Source organism: Salarias fasciatus, chromosome 22, assembly GCF_902148845.1.
Source record: "Salarias fasciatus chromosome 22, fSalaFa1.1, whole genome shotgun sequence".
NCBI lineage: Eukaryota > Metazoa > Chordata > Actinopteri > Blenniiformes > Blenniidae > Salarias > Salarias fasciatus.
Genome location: NC_043765.1, coordinates 7,560,707 through 7,577,385, shown reverse-complemented (window position 1 = coordinate 7,577,385; position 16,679 = coordinate 7,560,707). Strand labels below are relative to the sequence as shown.

The window sequence follows — 16,679 nt, the reverse complement described above, 5'->3', positions numbered from 1 at the left end:
AAAGGAAGCATTATCTTCTGCTCTCATGCATCCCTGAGAGATTCTCATGAGGCCAATCATCCACCTCGGACAATAATCCTAATATCACTTACAGACCCGACCGAGATCTTAACTGCATTAAGCAGCACATTTTGTCCTGCGTCTTATCCAACACAAAGCAGGGATGAGTCATTCTCATTAAGCCTGCCCAGTCGATACTCACAAGTGGGAAAAACAGAGGTTCTCATCATTAAAAACAATGCTGGGATCAAACCTGTCAAGGGCAACGGCCTAACAAGTGTCGGCGCGTCAAACACAGATCTCTGGGCTTCATTAAATGTTGCAGCGATTGGCTCAGTGGCTCATAATTGACATCAAACGACCGCACAATTTATTTGGTCACTTCATAATCGATCCTCTGCGTTTTCCTACAGCTCCCCTTTGCACTGATGGTCGGCAAACACGTCAGATGTGAAAGTATACTCTCACAGAAATGCACGACAATAAGCTGAAATGCTCATTCTGAAAATAGGCAGCCTGTTATATAAGCGAAACTTTTGCTCTCATTAGATTATTTTAAAGGGAAATAATATCAGCAGTGCATTTCCTCTATATTGTTCTGTCGGCAGGCTTTGCTCTGTGATTGTCACGACCTCATGCCTGCCATTGAAATGAAACTCGCTATAGGTTGTCCCCTTCTGAATGCGCCTGAATACATTTAACAGCAGGCTCATTTGACAGATGACTGTGTTTGGAGTTGCAGGATGTTTACAGGTTTAATAGAGGCCGAAGCTTTCGGCAGGAGCGGCAGCCGTGTGCAGCTAGAGACCTCTTGTGGAAGCAGCAGTTTGAAAAATGAATCCATGTTTTTTGGTGTACAGTACCTACTGATGCGTCTGATTCAGTTCGCCAAATTATCCAGGGATTGTTTCTCTCAGGTTTACCAGTGAGATGACTGGCCGCTGTTCATTCTTATGTTCCAAATGATTGACATTGAAATGCTCCATACTGCTTTATTTTGAAACCCTATTTGCAGAACACTGATATTTTAAAATGTGTTGATTTTGAGAATAATTCATGTTTTCATAGAAGCCAGTGTATCAGGATGGCACACATTTTAAAATAACCTGTGTGTTCTTGAATGCCACACCATATTTGAAAATAATCCTCAATGTTTTATGTTTTAAAATTAAGCCTTGCATTGCTCCAAATAAAAAAAAATAAATAATTGTTCCACAATGTTTTAAAGCGGTTCATACTCATAACCTTCTTCACGTTTGAGCTTTTATGGAACTTTTCAAATACGTTGTTTCAAAAGGTGTTAAAGTCTTCTACAATGTTTCAAACTAAAATAAGTATCCTAGAAAATCCTACAGTGTGTCAAAACCAGTCTGTGCTCCAAAAATCCCCAAATCTTGCATCAGGAGCCTTAATATTAACAAAAAGTTCCAAATGAGCCCATTTTCAGAAAGGCTTATTCTTCCAGAGGTGCTTCAGGGTTCTAGAATGCTCCTGGAATGTGTCGAATGGAGTATCCCAATATTTTAAGAAAAGACGACGTTAAAACGTGCACAACATTCCAGAACCAATCAAAGAGAAAAAAAAACTTTATTATCAAGTGTTTTTTGAACAGTGTGAAAACACATCAACATGGCACAATAGGATTTTTGCACTTAGTTTTTTTCCTTTGCAGATCAATTGCAAATACTTTATGTGCAAAATGCAAATGAACTCGATGCTCTTTTAAAAAGTACATTCACAACACAGCTTGGTACAATGAATCAGATCATTAACAGGAACCAAGCCTCAGTGGAGCCACTGAACTTGTCACTTACACAGTATGACCGTCCTGTTTTCAAACACAACCGTAAAAATGCACAAAACGGGGATGAAAACTGATTCACCTGCTCCAAACAGCCCGTAAGGATTTCAGACTCTTCAGTCATTGTCCGTTAGAACGGTTCCACACAGGTTTTGATGCATATTCGATGTGACGCACTTTTGCTGCAGTTCATGAACATCGATGATATGAATCTCCTCTTCCACTGTATCCCGAATCAGCTGAAATCTGGTGACTGCAGAGGCATTTTGAGTCCGGTGAGTCTCTGTCAAGTTCAAAGAAAAACATCTGTGATGGATGGAGTTTGTTGCATTCTGGGTAATCCTGTTCACAGGTCTGTGGCTGATTGGCTACTTGCAGTATTGAGCATTTGAACAAGTGTACCTAAGGACGTAGTTAGTGTTGTAGTTGTGTTTTCACGTCTACGTTTAATTTCCACTGAAGCTCTCATGAGCTTCCTCTTTAAAAATATGACCGCTAGAATCCAGATTTTGTGTTTGGGGTCCCAGTTCATCCACGATGCCAGACACGTTTCCCAGCAGCCCGCCCATCCCGTCTTCCATGTCCCGGTGAAAGTCCACCTCCTCCACTTTCACCTGTCCCCCCGTCGGCAGAAACGTTTCGCCCTCGTCGAAGCCGTAGCCGTAGCCGTCGTCCACGTCTGCCGTCGCCGCGCCGGCGCCGCTGCCGTTGGCCGAGGAGCTGGAGGCGAGGCGCTCGCACCGGGCCTGGTGCCTCAGGAAGCTGTCCCTCCAGACCACCTTCTTCCCGCACAGGTTGCACTCGTACGGCCGCAGCCCTCCGTGGGTTTTCAGGTGCTTGGTGAGGTGGTGCTTCATTTTGAAGGACTTTGTGCAGACGGGGCAGCCGAACGGCCGCAGGTTGAGGTGCTGCATCTTCACGTGTCGGTCGCGCATGCTCTTGAGCGTGTACGCTTTGCCGCAGTGGCAGAAGTGGACTTTCCCCGTGTAGGGCGCCCCGGCGAGCGTCACCGACGACGACGAAGACGGGGTGGGAGACGAAGGCGGTGGCGGAAAAGCGGCGGACGATGGGGACAGGTGGCGACTGGAGGTGGGGGTCAGGGAGCCGCCCTGCGCCGTGCTGGTGGACGGCCAGTTCACCTCCGAGCCCGCCATGGTGAAGTCGGGGGACACCGGCACCAGGGGCCTCTGGGAAACCTGCCCCGTGCCGTCCTCGATCTCATCGTACGTGTCCCTGCTGCACGTCGCCGCCGTGAAACACTCGAAGTCCACGTCCTCCTCCTCCTCCTCTTCATCATCCTCGTCTTTGCTGCAGCTGCCGCCCTCCCCCTCCTGCTGCTGCCTCTGCTCCGGCTGAGGCCAGGAGCCCGGCTGCCACTGCGGCCGGCCTGCCACCGAACACGAGGGGCCGGGAGCCCCCTCGCCCGTCGGGCAGCTGTGAACACCAGGCGGGTCAGAGGACGGGTTGCCGCCCGCCAAGTCTCGCTGCATCTTCTCCTCCTTCATCGCCTCCACATTCGGCCTTTCTGAGGCATCGGCCGCCTCTCCACTGTCATTTGGATGGAAGTCTGCTGGAAGAAATACGTCAAATCGCACACAGGTACATGCAGTCATGACGATGGCACTACTTCTGAACTCATTCTTGAATTCTGAGCGCAACAATGATTAATTGCATGAAAGCAACACTTGCTGTAATGAAAAGTTTTGAGGCAAAGAAAATCTGAAAAAAATGGATTTTTTTAGTTCTGCAGATTGACAAGTATCTTACCACAGTGGGTCATTTGTGAGAAGTCTTCCTTCTTGGCTGCTGCCTGCTCTCCCACTCCTTCATCCGCCTCGATTTCTCTCTTCTCGCTCCTCAGTCGATGATCGCTGGACAGCGGTGCGGCTCGCTGCTGAAACCGGACTTTCTGCTTCAGCGCGTCTCCGCCCAGTGCCCCGCCGTGACTCCTGCTGCTGGGCCCATGTCCATCATGGCCGGTCTTAGCATGGCTGGACACCCATGTTTCCTCACAGCTGGCGCATTCACTCTCCGCGTAGCCGGGGAGGGCGTCCAGGTGGGGCTCGGCCGAATGCTGGGCTGACGACGGGCGCGGACGCCCCCATCTGGGAAACTGCTGCGGGCGTCTCCACGTGGCGAGAGGAGGCAAGGCGTCAGGCCTCCTCTCTTTCTTTCTCCCCTCCTTCTCTACGTATAAGCACTCGGTGCTGCTCGGCGACTGCTGCTGGGAGGCGGTGCCGGGATGAGCCGCCGCCGCCGCTGCCGCCACCGCCTCGCCCGGGACGACCTCTGCCGAGGCCCGGGGCCTCTTCAGGATCTCCGTGCATTTGTCCACAATGTGCCACATCTGAAGGAAACTGGCCACCGTCACATAGTTCACGATGTCATCGTGCACGATGCTCAGCTGGCCCGTGTAGGCAGAGCTCAGGACGCTCTCGAAGGCCACTGGGTCCATGACCGAGGGGAGCGAGACGGTGGTGACGTTCTTCAGCAGCACCTGCAGACAGACAGGAACAAATTCAGGGCCTGATCAAACCCCATTCACTACACATCTGGATCACATAACCAGATACTGAGAGGGGGCAACAGAACTAAAAAGACAACTTTTGGGTGATTTAAACAAAAAGTCAATGTCATTTACAGTCAAATGAGCCTCAGATAAGTGCATAAATACATTTACATGACTTGCCTGGTCGTGGAAATACGGAGAGGATGCAGCCAGGACACAGCGGTGGGCTTTAAACACCTGACCCTGCACCTGGATGGAGAGATCGCACAGCCTGCCTTCCTCCCTCTGCCGGTTCAAATTATCCAGGACTGCAGCCCGAGCACCAGGAAAACACACCTGCACCGTTAAACCAGCCGCAGGCGCCGAGGCGCTGCAGGTCGAATCCATGGCCACACAAAACTGCAAACCAGAACAAAAACTGACCATCAGAGATGCATTTTTCTCACTGTTAACTAGGAGGCTGAGAGTAAAACGTTGGCCATGATGAAGAATCAGTGGGTACACCACGTCCGATGAATCAAAGGAATGCATTGAAATCTCTGTATCTTTGCAAAACAAGCAAAAGACAACTTTAAAACTGAAAAAGAGAGGTTTTAACTCGTCAAAGTACTCATATTAAATGATTCTGCGAGTCTGCTGAAGGTAAAAAAAAAATTGCTAGATGTGAAGGTTCATGTTGGGGGAAGGCAGATTACATTCAGATTTATCTTTACTTTCAGTTGTTTTAATTATACTTTGACTGAAAACAAAAAGTCCAAGAACAAATACAATGGGATAATAACACATGTTTAATGCTGGACTTCTCTTGGTCAAATGATTTTCTGCTGCTTAAACTGGAATCCACACATTACTGTCTTTTCATATGATAATGGCAAATGTAGTATATGAGGCAACAAGGTGCAAATTTCATCTAATTTAATTTTCAAGTATGAAACGTAAATGAAGTTTAATTCTACCTGTCATATCAGCAGAAATGCACCACTTGACTGAAAAAGCAATTATTTCTTCTTTTAAAGCCAATTACATGGAACAACAATGATGTTCTGATAATGACATGCTTCCCGTCTTTGCAGCAGTAAATTCAATGAGCTGGTGGAAATTAATACTCGGCTTTTGTGCAATCATTTTTAAAAAAACGCAATCTGCTTATAAATATTGTGTCTTTACAATCACATTATCTAAACAACCTTATTGAGATAAGCAATGAAACTAACTGTAAACCAACTATATATGACTGCAGCTCCAAGTAGTCACACAAGAACAGCCTGATTTATTGTCCCATGTCTTTGTTTTACAACGTTGAGTTTATGTAGTTTTGCTTACTTCCTGCCTCTGTACCCTCTCCTTGCTTCTGCAACATCTGGAATTTCCTTGCTATGGAGGAACATCTAATCTTACCTACAGTGATCTCAAATGATCATTGGCTCAAATGTGCCTTTGAAACCACCAATTTAATGTTCTATGAGGCTGCGCTGTCATCAGCCCGGTTTCCTATGAAATATTTGCAGCTGGAACAAGGTGATTCCCCTAAAACGGACTTCAGCAGGAAGTCAGTGACGCCAGGCTAAAAATGTAACTGTCTGAAAAAGAATTACCAAAATTTTATTTGGTAGTCACTGATTTGACCAAATCAATGACTGGAAGGTTTTAGAGATAAGCTTTCTAATATCACAGCTGCACACAAACAGCTGCAGATTACGTTTAAGCTCGGTGCTTGCACGGTGAGAACAAGGACACAGATACAATCTAAAGAAAGTATCCTCCCCACTCGTGCAAAAACAAATGAAGGGAGAAAGACTGATTATTGACTTTCGTGGGTTGGATCTGAAGATAATTTAACCAAAACACATCCATAGAGCTACGCTAACATTAGCTTCCCACGCTACGAGGCACAGGCAGTCAAACAAAAGAGTTCGTGTTAAGGACAGTGATTAAACAAAGAATAAAAAACTGCGCTGAATATTTGGTTGACTTCCAATTTTTGGTCTGTTTGCCTCAAATGAAAATAGATGCGTACAGCTTCGTTAGCTAGTTAGCCCAGATGAGGTTAGCTTTTCAGGTACTTTACCGTCGGTTGTCGGCGTGTTGACCGTTTTACATTGAAAACCGTAGACTGTCTGGACCTGTCAGAGTTTGGACCCCAAATGCAAAGTACCGTCACATTTGTATGTTGCCAAAATATAAAAAAATGAAGCTAATTGAGGCTAACAGCAGCCTGCCCGTAGGCGTATCGGATGCTAGCTAGCAGCCATATCGGCACAGCAGCAGCACTGTGACACGCCGAGTGGGTGTTTGCTTTTCATTAGTTACGAAACCACTTCACACTGTAAGCATTAATTGGGCTGCGTCAGCTACAAGATTAACATACAAACACAACTATATCACTGTGGTAATTTTAATGAAAAGTTATTGATTGGTCTGTGCGTGTACAACTGTACTGATGGAAAGGTGTCATCAGTGTCATCCGCAAGTGATGTGCAGATGGATGCAACAAAAACATCGATACATCTGGGAGGGAATTGTGTCTATTTATGAGTGAATCCGTGTGACTTTTATGAAATTGCGTACATTCATAGAGCTCCATATATTTTTAATCATAGGAAAGCTGCTAAATTAAAGACATGATCTCATTTGCACACGAGGAACTACTTCTTCTTCCGCTTGCCACAGAAACGTGAAGTACTGTCACACAGAAGACCCCCTCGATCACCGTGAAAGCAAACAGAATGCAAAACAGTGAAGTCCGGAGCTTTTCGGTTTGAAACACACTTGTCGAAAGTGTTCGATAAGACAAAAGTGTCCGTTTCTGCTGTAAGCGAAAACGTATATAAACCACATTGTTTTGGTTCCGCCATCTCAGCGGCGGGGCTTAATTCATCTGGCAATCTGATTGGCTACTCAATTTTTCCCCAATTCTCATTGGTTCTAAGGAATACCAATCACTGTTGGAAGTTGCCACCCATTATTGTAAAGGGAATCTAAACTCAAATGTAAGCATGAGTAATGGATCGATTGGATTTAACAGACAATAAACAACATCAATAAGTGATTGCTCCTGCTCATTTTACCAAGATGTGTTTAAATGTCTGGGGAATTTTGTCTGTGACTGTTTGAAGACTTGAGGTCCACTGTAATGATGTATTTATGAATGAAAATCTCAGTTTTTTTCTGATTTTTTTTTTTTTAGTTAACAAAGTTTTATTGAGCATTTCACATGGTATAAAATAATGCGTACAATTTACATGGAGCTCAGATATTTTTTGATTTTTTTTTTAGATCTGCCATTCAGTCTTCAGTTTGCACATTAACGTCTGCTTGTGTTTCATATCTCATCTTAGAATATTCTGCACAGACACATAAGTTACATATTAAGGCACTTATTTCATCAAATAAGCGTGCTAAGAAATCAGAGAAACACAACAGCTCCTCTGTGCTCTCAATTTGAAAAGCAACAGTGGAGTCCCCATAGAGAGGAAATGACTGTCTCACTTGGAACCTTTTCATCAGGAAGACTACAATTGTTTTGTACACATACAAACACATAAAACACACGACTTTTGCTGTAGAAAGTGAGGGCTTGCAAATAAAGTGTCTACAGAAAAAAAAATGCAGATTTTAGCAGCGGGAGCAGAGATCAGATGGTGAGATCAGTATCAGGCAGAGAGGGAACAATAGCATTATTGAGAACACTCCAGGGGCCCATATGATGTCTACTGACAACAAGATGGATGAGTGTGGGTTGTCGGATATGAAGGAGATCCAAGAGTCACCACTGTCAGGTGCAGATATCCCAGAGGTGATCGCACAGGGAACGGACAGGGTCGCATCTGAACCACCTAAAGTCATCCACAGTGTTATGTCTGAGGCCATAAATTAATTTACCCAGAACTTTTTCTGGAGAATGTGACCTTTGGAGTCAAAACGGATGTCAGAATTGTAGATATTTTAATAAATTATGTTTTTATTCACTTTTTTCCATAAACCTGTCTTTAAAAAAATACTCAATTGAAGTATGGACAAAACTAAAATTTACCGAGTCATCATCGTTAGTAAAGCAGATCATATTCGCATACAGTGAAAGAATATACCGGTTTCTCCACACAACAAACACACCGTGCATGGAAGTTTATAGGACATGATGATGACCCTTTGTATGTTTTCATGTGTAGAGTATAAATAAGCCTTTAGGCATTTCACAAAACACAGGCTTTGTGTTTTTTAAAGCTTAAGAGCCAGGAGGCAAGCCAAATACAGTTTAATCCGTCCAGAGGGGATTGATCCATAATATGTCCCCTTTAATCCTTGAAATAAATTATTGGTAGTATTATATCGGTGACAGCAGCTTCTGTGGCACCAGTCGTGTCCATATCATTGCCACCACCCCCACCCTCCACCCTCCTCCACCCGGTGGAGTGAAATTAAAGGGCCAGTTCACCCTCACCACCGGGGCATGTTATCGTGAGAGAGTCGGGATTTTTTTTTCCTTTTTTTTTTCTTTTCCTACGGCAGATGAGGACCAGGCTGTGGCTCGGACTCCGGGCTCCGTTCCGGGAATGGTTCTGAAGGCGGCGCGTGAGGCTGTTTCCAGGCGTCGCTCGCAGCACCTGCTCATCAGTCGCACGCGCTCAGCCCGTTTTACCGCAGTGCATCTGCAGCAGCCTCTGAACCCACAGACAGAGGTGTGTGGCGTAGGAGCAAAAACCCCGCACAGGACGCCCTTTGTCTGATCGCCTGCTGTTTATTTTATTTTTCTTCATTATTTTATTACTAATCTTCTTCAACCCTGGATTTTATATCCGTCCGTGCGCTCGCGCAGTTTTATCTGCGACGCTCGCGCATCTCTTCCACGAGCACGGGGTCATTAGATAGGTGAGATTGCAAGTCTTTCCACTGTCCGCTGCCATCACAGGAGAGGACTGGATATTCCTGTGTTTTCTTCTCCTGGAGACGGACTGAGCTGGAGGAGACGAGGCCTCTAAATTCAGGACGGCAGGCTCCGATCTGCCCGATCCCACCAGGATCTGCCACTACCATTACACCCTCTCTATGAAAAAAAACGTGTAGCCTATAAGAGGTAGCCATTTGATTCTTATCTTACAGCATGCAAATTGTTTAATATGCACTGGCATGTACGTGTATTGTAGTATTCCGTAGCTTGCACACATAAACACCGAGTATAAGTATTGTGGATCTGTGCCGTCTGTGTTTAGCGTCATTAAAATAGCAGTGCATGTGGTCCATGCAGGCAGAAATGATCGCTCTGTGCATCTCTCACTAGGACCTCAGGGACAAAGATAATCAAATCTCAGGGTGTGGATCTGGGGAACACTGTGAGTTAAAAAGGGACATCTGGATTGCTTCTGGAGCTTATATTAATAGCAGAGAGGTCAGCACTTTGAATGCAGGATTGCAGTCGAGATACAGTCTGAGCGGATGAAGAAAACCCTGGTGTTTCCAAAACAGCAATAATTTGTGGCAATAAATTCTGTCAACAACAAGAAACTGCTTCTGGATTGAGCCAAAGAATCGAGACAGTTGGAGTGGATCCACGGGGCTGTTATGAGCAGAGATTTAGGAGCACAAAGAAGGCCAGTGGACAGATTGCACTTCACAATGCATGTTTAGCTGCTAGCCTCCAGGCATCTGCCATCAGCCTGCATTTTACAGATAAGCTTTGATCCTCCTGAAATATACAAGTAAATATATGTTCAGCTCCCGCAAGAGGTGCTCGTTTCCTGATCGTGGATTGAAGCTTCTCCATCACAGTTCTTAGTCTCGTGGCCCTTCATCCCATACAAAAAGTGACTCTGAACATCTGGAAACATGGCGCCGGTGCACCTGTTGTTCCTTTCTTTGATCAGCGTCCTGTTTGGTGAGTTCAGCTGCTTCTTTGTCACCTTTTCTGTTTCGTTTTCCACATGATGTGCATGCTGGGTATTAACAGTCCTCCTCGTTTCAGTGTACCGGTGTCACGGAGCCTGTGCAGAGGTGGACTCTGACACAGAGGCCGTGGCGGGTAAAGGATTCAAGCTGGGCTGCATCTCCTGTAAGATGAGGAGCGAGGTCAAAGGCTCTGCCACCGTCGAATGGTACTTCAAGGCCAAAGGGGAGGCCGACTTCGTTCACGTGAGTGAATCCACCACCGTCTGAGTATTATTATTATTACTCCAGCTGACTAAAGCACAAAACACTGGAGTGGAGCGAGCACTTGACTTCTACTGGCCGATAGTTTGCAGGACATAAGCTGTTTCCAAGTGCATTTATAGGTATAATGCAGACTCAAGTGCTTTACTTCCTGTCTGGCACTGCCTTGCTTATATACTTACTCTCCTGGGGTGCATGATAGCTCCCGGCGCTGAAGCCATCATTGGCTGCAGATTAAATCAATCGCTGTATTTTACAGCACAGAGATCATTGAAGTTTCACCGATGACGCATGGCTGTGTTGACCTTGTGCTAATGGAGCTGCCGCACATTTGATTCAGCGAGGCTTTATCCAGAGCACAATACACAGAGAAATAGTTTCACGCCAGAAGACTTCAGGAGACATTTTGGTGCATCAGAAATAGACCCAAAACCTACAGTTTGAAATGGTATTTTTTTTTTTACACATCGGAGGCTGATGAAGCGTTATATCAAATGTAAAAAGTTCATAAGATGTGTAACATGTGGTAAGTATCTGTTTGTGCACACTTTAGGTCATGAAAATATTCTGTTTATGTTCGCAGTAACTCTCAATTACTCACACTATGTCACCATAACAGCATTAGTGAGATAAGATGAGGCAAAATAAGATTGAGAACACATTCATTAGATCACATTCTTGATAGTTAAATGCTTCTCTTGTTCCATTTCATCTCATTACATCTTTTATATCTCAGTAATGCGATAAAAGCCATTGATAGTCATCTCCTATTCTTGTTACTGTCAGCTAGAAAAATAAAAATGAATTGATTTCTGAAACTAAAATTGACATGAAAGTATTGATCATGTTTGAAAATTGGAAGCACTTGTAAGTCCATATGTCTGTGGTGAAATGTGAGTGGTTAGTGGTCTCCATGTAAGAATTAAATACTGAAATACTGAGATAAGATCGAAGGGAGTGGCTGTGGTGCAGTTCGTAGAGAGGTTGATGGTTTAATGACCGTCTCTGAGGCAAAATGTGTCTCCTAATGGAGGTTGGGCACCATGTGTGGCAGAAACCTCCACTGGTGTTTGGACGAGTGAATTTCACAGTTTAAAGCCCCTCTGAGCTCTGAAGCAATGAAAATATGTTAAATAAGTGAATTCCTTCGAGTGTTTACAGAAACCTGAAAGCTTCAGCATTCAACTTCAAACTTAATCAAGATAAAAAAAAAAAACATTTGAGAATCTTATTGATATTCTTTATGAACTGTTTTCTGTCACGCCGACAACTGGATCTCTCCGTCTCCAGATTTACACCTACAACGATCAAGGCGGCACGGTGGAGCACGACGACTTCATGGACCGCGTCAACTGGTACGGGAGCAAGAGGAGCCACGACATCCAGGACGCCTCCATCTACCTGGTCAACGTCACCTTCAACGACTCGGGCACCTACACCTGCTTCTTCAACCGCATCCTCTTCTACGACAACTACGAGTACTCCACCGTCATCACCAAAGTGGTCCACCTCTCCGTGGTGGCCAAAGGTACGGCCACACGTGTGCAAATGAAATGATTTCTTCTTAGAATTTTGGAATGGTTTTCCTAAATGCAGCGATCGACGAGGCTTCCTTCATACCAGTGCGATTTGACTTTTTAAAGGTAACTAGATATTCCTGTCAACAGATGTTTCACCTCCCACCTCAAAGTCTTCAGACACCCTGGTTTGGTTTTTCTGAGAGACTCAACAGATATTTTCTCAAATGTTCCTCGCTGTGGATGAAACCATGTGGGAGGTCCTCGTGCTCACGCCAGGATGAAATTGTAATTAAAACACAATGTGCTGCCATTTCTCAGGGCTGCAGAGAGCCTGCGTTATTAAACCGCCTGTCCTGTTGTGCTTCAAATTAAAATGGATGCAACATTTGCTGTTCTTCATTCCCGGTGCATCGGATTTGCTCCATTTGCATTTGAGGAAAAAAAACAAAAAAAAAAAAAAACAGCCTGACTCACTCTTCTGAGGCTGTTATTGACTCATTAATTTACATTTTGGATGGGGATGAAGCAGAGATGCCCGTGATTGGCGGCGTTTGTTCAGATCTCACTCTGGCCTGCTGATGGAGGCAGAGATATCAGAAAACTCAGCGTTTTGATGTTTTTATGTTTGTTAAGAGGCTTTGTTTTACAAATTAGACCTAACCGAGGAAGCAGACAGTACACAGCAATTAAACTTAAATTCTACATAATCAACGGACACTTTGAAAGAGGAAATTAATGTACATGATGCATTCAATCCAACTGCTTTTATTTTATTTTGAAGGTGCGGCTTTATTTTTATAGTGTATGTAGGCCATGCAGGTGGGTGTAGCTTTACACCTGCTTTCTCTATTGTTATTCTATCTATTCTGTTTTATTCAATCCTAGAATCGGGTCTTGGGTGTTGTTGGAAAAAATCAATTGTCCAGCCTATTTTATTCAGTGTGAATTTTTATTCCTTCTTGTACCATTCTAATTTATCCTCTTCTTTAAATTGAGATTTTATTTTCTATTTTTTTTTTTTTTCTTTTACCGTTGCAAGAAGCTGAATCTGGATTGAGATGTTAAATAAAAGGAGAGACGCTCGTCTGGCTCTCCCCGCCACAGGCAGGAAGTGTCTCTCATGACAGATACTGGAAGACACTCTGCTCGTTCAGCAGATTGGCTAAATTATTTACTCCTTCCATTTGAATGCACGCCGTCTGCAAAAAAAAGATGGCGGATAATAGATAGTAGTTGACTCCTCTTTAATGGTGCAAACAGGAAATCCTGTTCTCAAAGGAATGAGTGAGGGACGGCCTGTAGGATGACGTTTTTGCGAATAACCAAAATATCACAGAAGCCAAGTGGAATATTTGATTGTCATAAGGGGCGGTAGATAATTCTAGATAATTCAGCGCTGGAGAAGAGGAGCTAGGATTATGGCTGAAATGTTGACTGCTGTGGGGATAAAGCATCTGTGCAGCTTAATCACTTGATATATTGAAGAACTGTCAGTAAATACATCAAAATTTAATGCAAAGAGGACAAGAGCGATTGGTTTTTTTGAAGCATAAAATACACGTTCTGGATAAGCCTCAAAGGAGTTTTTTTTTTTTTTTTTTATCATTTTTGCTATTGATGTTTCACTATCCTCAGCAGATCTAATATTACCTCTGAAGGGGTTAAATTCCACTCTGCTGTGTGGCCTCTGTGATGCCTCTCTGATTGCCTTGTCTTTTTGTGGTTTGTGTGTGTGTGTGTGTGTGTGTGTGTGTGCAGCCACCAGAGGTACAGCTTCCATCGTGTCAGAGGTCATGATGTACGTGTCCATCATCGGCCTGCAGCTCTGGCTCCTCATAGAGATGATATACTGCTACAGGAAGATCGCGGCAGCCGGGGAGGAGGCGTTACGAGAAGCGGCGTACGTATTTATTAATGCGTCCTCGTGCACGGCGGCAGATTGCATGCGAGCCGTATCTGCAGCTGCGGTTGTGCCGTGACGGCGACCTCCATACCGTACAGAGTGAAAGCGGGCCGGCCCCAGTTGAGCCGCCTGCCGATACACGGTACTTGGTGCTGCAGAATTTATTCTGTATTCATGTGATCCTCAGATTTTCAGGGTTGTGACGTTGTTGTGTCAGAGTGTTGTGTCGGTGTGCTTTGGAACCACAATGTGAGAGAGCTTCAGTAGGTTACTGCAGCCTCATGACAAATCATATGTATTACAAAAAATGACAGGCAATAGAAACAGTTGCCTCCATTTGTCAAAGGATTTTCATCAGCATCCACCTTCACACGCGTGTGACATAAACAACTCTGCAGCTTCGCAGCTATTTTCCCACTCAAGATGAGCTTCTCTTCACATGAATGCAGAATAAAACTTTAAAAAGTCCCGTGTGCATCTCAGTTTATCAGTGCTTGTTTTATTTAAAGGTTAAAAAAACAGTATATCAGCTAAATTTAACATATCGCACAAGCATACCAACACATTTCGAAACCTGTGACCCTGATATGAGCGTGATGGTCAGTGGACACACGAGCAGATGTTGATATACTGGCTGAGATCTGATGCATGTGAAGCCGGAGTCAGCGTTGATCCGGGTTAAGGCCTCGTCACACCTGCTCTCTAAAACCTGGGATCCACTGGGATCCACTCACTGTCAGGGATCCAAGGATGAGGCCGCCGCGCCTCACTGGGATTTCTTTAGAATGTGTTCATTACACATCCTCCCTCCTGTGGTTGTCCTCGATCTCTTTCTCTCTTTCAAAAATAATCCAACATCCTCTAAACATCATTTTCTTGACGTCTTGTGGTCGTTCTCTGACTCGTGATTATTTTGAGTGATTTACTTGTTTTTTTATTTAATTTTGAGTACTTTTTGAGTCTTTTCAAATGAAGTTATATGTCATTATTAATGTTCAGGCTCTTTAAGGTTGTTTTAGTCTTTTATGTGATGTGTTAAATTTTTTAAGCTTTTTTAACCCAATTTACATCCCATTACTTCTCTTTGAAACTATCATTTTCAAATCCTTTGTCACAATTTTGTGTTTTTAAGTAATTTTGAGACTTTATAAAGAAGTTTTGTCACTCTTTTTTTGACATTTTTTTGTCCCACAAGCTCTGGTTTGATTCACTTTTGTAGTTTTCTTTTCGAAGTAGTTTAGTGTGTTCCTGAACCTACTTTTATATTTCTAAGATGTTTTGAGTGTTGTCGATGAATTTTCCCATCTCACTATTGTGATTTTGTGTCTTCTGGTGTTTTTGTTGTCATTTTTGAAGAACTCAACCTCTTTTACAATGATATTTATCATTAACTCTTAATCAGAATATCGTACACTGAGGATAAACTGTAAAATGGCAACTCGTCCTAAGAAGAAAAAGAAAATAACTGACTTTCAGAGTTCTCTGTAACTTGAACTAAATCTCAGTGATGTTTGTAATGCAGACATTTTTTTTTAATCAACAGAAAAAAAAAGTGAAATTGCGTTTGCCTCTCGCTGTCTGGTGGGACTGGGCCTTTCTGCATTTTTACTCCTAAAATCCACTTTCAATCAACTTTTCATACCGATGTGTTAAAAATGGCACATTGAGTGTGAAAGTGATGAAACGTGTGCATTTCGCCATGAATCCTGCCAAACTTTATTCATGCTCAGCTGCTGAAATCACACCGTGAGCTCAGACTCTGCCCGATGCTCCGTCTTTAGGCCTCCATTGTACCTGTGAGCATTTATTGTTTCAATTGCATTCGTGTGCGTTCATTTTTGTGTCTCTTTGTGTCGTTCCCTCTGTCAACTTGTGGTGTTTTCATCTTGTCCGTCCCATCCTGTCACCCTCCTCCCTAGTAAAAACCAAAACCTTCCTCCTGTAAGTGAAAAAGAAAACATACCCGTATCGTTTTATTCCAGCATTTTCACCTTTGTCTCAGTAATAAAAGAAAACATTGCCAGCGATCTGACTTTCACTTGCACTGGCTTCCCCTTTCAGAAATGCTGAGTATTTGGCGATAGCCTCGGAAAGTAAAGACAACTGTGCAGGCGTGCAGGTCGGAGAATAGCACAGGTATGTTGTGATCAATAAGACACCGAAGAATAAACCTTTTTTTTTTTCCCCCGTTAGATCTGTTAACGTGCGCCGTGTTTTGTCCCCAGGCTTCCTTCACGGACTGAAAACCTCCTTCCACCCTCTGACCTGCATGACGACCTCGAGAAGAACCTCCTTGTCCATCTCAAGTTTCTACTCCACCCTCACGTCGGCGAAGACCGCAAGTGGACCTGGCGTACAGAGAGAGAGAGCATGGTACCAGCACTGTATATAGTATTCTGCGCGCAAAAGCATGTACTGCACTTATAAGAGAAACCATTATGCATTAATGAGCCACATTGTCAAAAGCATATACTGTACATGCAGTATTTTCTCCGAGTATATGTAGTCACGCATTTATTTGAAACATAAGGGGTACTGTGAAGGTCTGCTGGACTGTGTGAGGCTAATTTCATGGGAAGGCTTTTTACTAATTCATCACCACCGGATGTATAAATGAGACACAAACAACGTGTATGGTTAAAGTTCTTTCTAAAAATAGAATGTGTTGGACTATGATAGACTGTATTTCCAGTTAAACTGCTAGCTGTACATTCAGTGAAATCCTAAAGGTGTACTAATAAAAGTGAAGAAAACATGTTGTGGAGCGTCTTTTCCAGTGTGGAGCGGTGCAAGACAAGTTCC

The 16,679-nt window shown here is 43.9% G+C and overlaps 2 protein-coding genes across 4 annotated transcripts; one reads left to right on the top strand and one right to left on the bottom strand.

Moving 5' to 3' along the window:
• Nucleotides 1-1,568: 1,568 nt before the first annotated feature.
• Nucleotides 1,569-6,593, bottom strand: zbtb22a (zinc finger and BTB domain containing 22a). 3 transcript variants are annotated; one of them, XM_030120873.1, is made up of 5 exons: nucleotides 6,379-6,593; nucleotides 6,054-6,056; nucleotides 4,491-4,709; nucleotides 3,569-4,298; nucleotides 1,569-3,371 (listed from the first exon to the last, which is right to left on the bottom strand). In XM_030120873.1, the coding sequence occupies exons 3-5, from the start codon at nucleotides 4,695-4,697 to the stop codon at nucleotides 2,248-2,250; spliced, it is 2,061 nt and encodes a 686-aa protein (XP_029976733.1). In that variant the 5' UTR covers nucleotides 4,698-4,709; nucleotides 6,054-6,056; nucleotides 6,379-6,593; the 3' UTR covers nucleotides 1,569-2,247. The 3 variants fall into 3 exon arrangements, with proteins under 3 accessions (XP_029976733.1, XP_029976732.1, XP_029976734.1); XM_030120872.1 differs by lacking the exon at nucleotides 6,054-6,056; XM_030120874.1 differs by lacking the exon at nucleotides 6,054-6,056 and having other exon boundaries at nucleotides 1,569-3,368.
• Nucleotides 6,594-8,843: 2,250 nt separating this feature from the next.
• Nucleotides 8,844-16,632, top strand: scn1bb (sodium channel, voltage-gated, type I, beta b). Its single transcript, XM_030120898.1, has 6 exons — nucleotides 8,844-10,182; nucleotides 10,270-10,436; nucleotides 11,745-11,982; nucleotides 13,733-13,874; nucleotides 15,939-16,013; nucleotides 16,103-16,632. Exons 1-5 carry the CDS (start codon nucleotides 10,134-10,136, stop codon nucleotides 16,006-16,008), a joined length of 666 nt encoding a protein of 221 aa, XP_029976758.1. The 5' UTR covers nucleotides 8,844-10,133; the 3' UTR covers nucleotides 16,009-16,013; nucleotides 16,103-16,632.
• The last annotated feature ends 47 nt before the right edge of the window (nucleotides 16,633-16,679 follow it).